Source organism: Quercus suber, unplaced genomic scaffold, assembly GCF_002906115.3.
Source record: "Quercus suber isolate HL8 unplaced genomic scaffold, Cork oak 2.0 scaffold_6, whole genome shotgun sequence".
In the NCBI taxonomy this organism is placed as follows: domain Eukaryota; kingdom Viridiplantae; phylum Streptophyta; class Magnoliopsida; order Fagales; family Fagaceae; genus Quercus; species Quercus suber.
Genome location: NW_027069472.1, coordinates 1,488,392 through 1,493,508, shown reverse-complemented (window position 1 = coordinate 1,493,508; position 5,117 = coordinate 1,488,392). Strand labels below are relative to the sequence as shown.

General features: G+C 38.0%; 1 protein-coding gene across 1 annotated transcript; it reads right to left on the bottom strand.

The window, feature by feature from the left end:
• Positions 1–1,490: 1,490 nt before the first annotated feature.
• Positions 1,491–4,188, bottom strand: LOC111998037 (xyloglucan endotransglucosylase protein 34). The gene is made up of 5 exons (XM_024030161.2): positions 4,058–4,188; positions 3,754–3,946; positions 3,522–3,622; positions 3,146–3,339; positions 1,491–2,139 (listed from the first exon to the last, which is right to left on the bottom strand). Exons 2-5 carry the CDS (start codon positions 3,938–3,940, stop codon positions 1,740–1,742), a joined length of 882 nt encoding a protein of 293 aa, XP_023885929.1. The 5' UTR covers positions 3,941–3,946; positions 4,058–4,188; the 3' UTR covers positions 1,491–1,739.
• Between the last annotated feature and the right edge of the window lie 929 nt (positions 4,189–5,117).

The window sequence follows — 5,117 nt, the reverse complement described above, 5'->3', positions numbered from 1 at the left end:
AACCCCGCCGGAATTGTGACTGGAGTTGGCAAATATGAGGCGGCTTTGGGCGGGTGTGAGGACATCCGTGCCAAGAGCCATTATGGCCGCAGCCCCCACTGGGCTTCCGGTGCGGCAGAATCTAGGCGTAACCCCGATGGCGCCATACAAGGTGGCCCGGAGGGATGTTGTTAGAGTACCTAACGTCTCTCCTCGGAGCGCACCCCCGACGAAGAAGACGTGCGAATTCATCTCATGGGCGGTGCTCGAGTGTTGCCGTCTCCAACGGCCAACACTCGTGAGGATTAGAAAGAATCAAGGGAACATCATGGGGGAAGGTATCCCGGAGCCCCTGCATCTGCTCCTCTCTTTGTTCCAGCTCCGCCGCGCCGAGAAGGGAGTTGTTGGTGGCCTGGAAACAAGATGGCCCTCCCCCTTCCCTGCTTTTTGTGTCAAGCTCTCCCATTCTCTTTATACCAATAAAAGCACGGCTTGACACTTCCCTCTGGCTAGTTTTTTTAGGACGGCTCCACCTGGACCTCTGATTGTAGAACTAGCTGGTAGGATTAGCTTGTAAATTTGTTTGTGAAACACGCCTGCCTGAGCCTCTGATTGTAATTTGTACTGTTTCTATTTATGAAATAATAATATCAAGATTTCTCTTTTCGCTGTCAATTTTTTTTTTTTTTTTTACTTCGCCAACCTACTGTAAAACGACCACTTAGAACAATCGCCTGGTGCGCCGGCCAGCACCCTAATCCTCCCCACAGACGGCGCCAATTGTAGGGAATCAGTTGGGATTTGACCCTGAGTATGAATGAGTTTTCAGCCCAACAAGCCCAAACAATAAATTTATAGAGAATGGGTTAAAGGTTTAAGCGCTGGCCGTCGTTCATCAAGCATGAACTCTTTTTTATAAAAGAAAATACTTAGAGTTTCTTTACAACTGGAGGATGCTCATCGGCCCATGGCCGAGGAGCCCCTTTTCTTCTCCTTCTTTCCCCCCCCCCCCCCTCTTCCTTACTTTACTTGTTTTTCTTATATAGTCTTCATCTTCCTATCTCCTTCTTCCATCTGTTGATCACTCATTCGCCTCTCTTCTGGCCGTCCGTCCCATCAGAGGTCTTATCAATACTCAAGTGGTTCATTCTGATCAACGTTACCCTGCTAAGGGGTTATATCCTCATTAATGCGGCCAGAAGGGTTAGGTGAATACATTAAGTGTGAATGTGACAGCTTGCTCTGAGCTTGTCCCCTTCCAAAAATTATCCTTAGCATGCCGAGGACGAAGAAGTCCTCGGCGTGGGTCAAAAAAGAGGTTTTCCCCAACTTAGCCTTGGCTGGTCAGTCTTCCTCGGCGCTGGCCTTGGGCCTACTACGCGATAGGCTGTGGCTGTCAGGCCCACAGGCCCCACAGATATAATAAGAACATTAATAAATTGATGACTTTTATTTTTAGAAATAGAACAATATTTTGAAATATCTCAAAATAAAATAAAAGACAAACAAAGTAAGACGAAAGAGTAAATTATAAGAAAGAAAGAAACATAATTAATACATAAAACCCAGATAATTATGACAGTGGAACATGATCAAAACTAAGGAATGAAAAAAGAAATCCCCACAAATCACGCCCGAAAGTCTTCCTGAAATTGTAGTAGTTGGGGGATGTTCATAAATTTATGTGGTAAATAAATAAAATTATTATGATAAGAGTAGTATCATAATATATTAATAATAATCATTGATCATGCATGAAATCATATGTCTCTGTCTCTCTTGCACTCAGGCGAGATTGTAGGGTATCTGACTCTATCAGTGCAATAGTTGTAGATGGTGTATTTGGTTCGGACCCATTTGAGACGCTTATACTGATAAGAGTCAAGGTCTTGGAACTCTTTCTGGTCCCACCATCTCTTGCCTTGGGTAGCACAAAACTTGGCTTCCACAGAGGCCTCACAACCATCGATATGGAAGCTCTTGTAGGTAGCGATAAATGGGGCCTTAGACCAGTCAGTCTTCTCGAGCCCACCTCTTGTGGCCCAATCATCTGCGTTCCAAAGGCTCGAGTAGATCTTCATGGGTTGGTTGAATGGGAATTTCACTCCCAAATCTTTGCAGTTTTTGAACACTCTTATTGGGATGTCATCCACAAAGAATCTGGCAAATAAAATAAAGAGACAGTCAGAGTCCAGACACATCTATTCGCACATTCCCCAATGTCCACCTTTTATAATACGTTTCTACTTTTGAAAAAGTAAAAAGTGATACCAAATTTCTATTAACTATTATTGATTTTGAAAGTTTTGTCGGGTTCTCTTGTGGAAAAAACCCTCCCATGTTACCAGTATTCCTTTTTCCCACGAGCATGACCGTGAGCTGACTATAATGAGATTTTTCCAATTCAAATAGATTACAGGTGTTTGCTTTGTTTGATCGTGTTCTAGTTTTGTCGGAAAAGACTTTGGTTTACACACACGCACACACACACACACACATATATATATATATAAGATATATAAGCTATCCAGTGATTGCGGGAAAGATTGGATGTTGATAGAAGTTCCAACTTTTCTAATGAAAAAAAATGGGGACTTTGCTAGGGGAGGTCTTTATTGCAAATAATTTTGTTTCTTCCGGATGTTTCGATTTAATTAACGTAGGATAAATTCATTAAAGAAAAAAAAAAAACATAATTTGATACTTTGAGAACCACAAAGTCTAAAAATAATTGAAAATTAATGAACAGAAATTTTGTTAACAAGGATCTAGCCTCGACATTTGAACATAAATTAATGAACATTAGCAGGTTTTTCTCCAAAAAAAAAAAAAAAGTTAATTAAGCAGGCTTATTTCTTTGGACATATTAATCTCTCAATCTCAAATGAAAAAGCCACTTGAATATGAGTAATAAATGAACTTTAAGACAAATCACATCGAGAAAGTAGAAACAAAAAATGGTCATCAGATTACGTCAATCAGGGGACCTAGATTAGAGATTTGATTTGTGAAATTTTGGGGGTGGAAAATAAATCTTTTAGGCTATTATTTTTCCAGTTTGCTCTAATTCTAGATATTTAAATACGAGCAGCTTCATTTCAGGATCTGAAAGGTTCATTTCTAGATGCAAAAAGAGAAAGAAGAAAGAAAAAAGTGAGTAACTTACACAATCTGATACAGATTCCAGAGAACTGAGTAAGAGTGGTAGGCCTTGGTTGGGTCAAACCAAAGATAAATCCTGTGTTCTCTGTCTCCCTTCCCTCCTGTGAACACATTTGTCTGTAAAATGTAGGGCTGTCCTGTCCTGTTCCCCAAGAACTCAAAATCTATTTCATCATGCTCCGAGTTTTGAGATGATAGCTGCAACATAATCAGAAAAATACTACAAGTTTAAAACAAATTAAGGTGAGAAAAAAAGAAAACCCCAATCTTAAAAATGTAAAAAATCTGTATTTTTTCAACCAAAATTTTTTTTCCCCTCACTTTCTTTGGAAAAGAGTACAACTTTACAAGACAAAATAAGTGCGATGGGAATAACTCACATAGAAGGCAGTAACGGTTCCAGCAGAATCTCCTGGAACCAACTTTATTTGCATACTGAAGTGACCAAACAAGTAAGAACCTTTGGATTGGAAACCAGTACCTTCGCCAAAAAAAAAAAAAAAATTGAGGAGAATGTAGGCTAAGATGAAATTTGTACAAGCATTTTAAATCTGAAACGACAGCATCAATATATTTCTGATTCAAAAGAATGCTTGTTCTAGCTCATTTTACCAGTGTACTTGTCTAGGTGGAGCTGAATCTCAGAGCCTCCATTGAAGTACTTAATGTGATCAAAAGCCCAAGTGGGATAATAGTTTCTGCCAAATGGAACATCTATAGGCTTCCGTGGAGGAGCTCCCATGGCTCCGGAGACCATAAATAAGAAACCCAGTAACAGAGTCCACCCAAAAGAAGCCATTTTTTCCTGCATAATAAGAAACAAAGCTTGTTTTGTTAAAGAAAAAACAAGCACACTTGAGAGGCTTCTAACAATGAAAGAAGGGAAGGAATAAACCAAGACTGCATAGAGCATTACCCAGAAAGAGAGAGCGAGAGAGAAAGCTGTGTGAGGATGTGACAATGAAAAGTGGAGGAGGCAGAGCCCTTTTGTAGGGTCCGATTTTTATCTGCACACTATTTTTAAGTTTCTCGTGCAGTATTATTTTTGAACCTTGTACACTGTAATTATTATTATTATTATTATTATAATAGCAATTAGTGTATTAGTATTACATACAATCATTAGGCAGTGGTGGAGGCTTACCAGTTTCTAATTTTCTATTAACATTACAAGTTTGGGCACAATTGACCATTCAAAGGCAGCGAAGTAAGGCCATAACCAAGTTTTTAACTAAGTTTGAGCTTGAGTGTTTTTTTTTTTTTTTTTTTCAAATTGAGTTTGGGTTGTTCTTAATCTATTTGATTTATATACAGCTTTTGAAAGTTTATAAAATTAATATATATACACACACACATACAAGATAAAATTCTGTTTTAGCCTAATCTATGTGTATTTGTGTGTGAAGTTTTCTCCTAGAGACTTGGACTCCGGTTCTTGCCCTTCCACACTTTACAAGCATTTATACTTATAGAGTGACTATAACGCTAAGAGTTCATGGTAGCAACACAAGAGTTTATATACTTGTATAAATTAGGTTTTAGATTTTTTTTTTTTTTAGTGGATTTAAATTGCAAACTTATGAAATCGTTTCAATCTCAAATCCTTATCTTTATTCTCCAATGCAGAAAGAAAAATGGAGAATTATTGGTAAAACTTTGTATTATAATCAATTTCAAATTTCTCAAGCAAAAATGCAAAATTGACTCTCTAACTTTCAGTCTTTTTCATTTCAATCCTCTAACTTTTAGTTTTGTCATTTCAGTACTTTAACTTTCAATTGTTGTCAATTTGGTACTCCGTTTAACCCCAGTTATGTTCTGCTGTTAATTGAGCCAAAACGACGTCGTTTTGACTCTTAAAAAAAATTGAAATTAAAAGAAATTAAAAAAAAACTAATATTAAAAAAAAAAAAAAACATTTATCTGGTCAGAACCGAGAATCATTCAACACCCAAATCCCAAACAAAACTATTCCT

Coding starts and splice junctions, on each gene's coding strand:
- LOC111998037 (XM_024030161.2), bottom strand. CDS start 3,940: ATGGCTTCTTTTGGGTGGACTCTGTTACTGGGTTTCTTATTTATGGTC. Junction 3,623..3,753: donor CCACCTAGACAAGTACACTG/GTAAAATGAGCT, acceptor TTTTTGGCGAAG/GTACTGGTTTCCAATCCAAA. Junction 3,340..3,521: donor GAACCGTTACTGCCTTCTAT/GTGAGTTATTCC, acceptor ATTATGTTGCAG/CTATCATCTCAAAACTCGGA.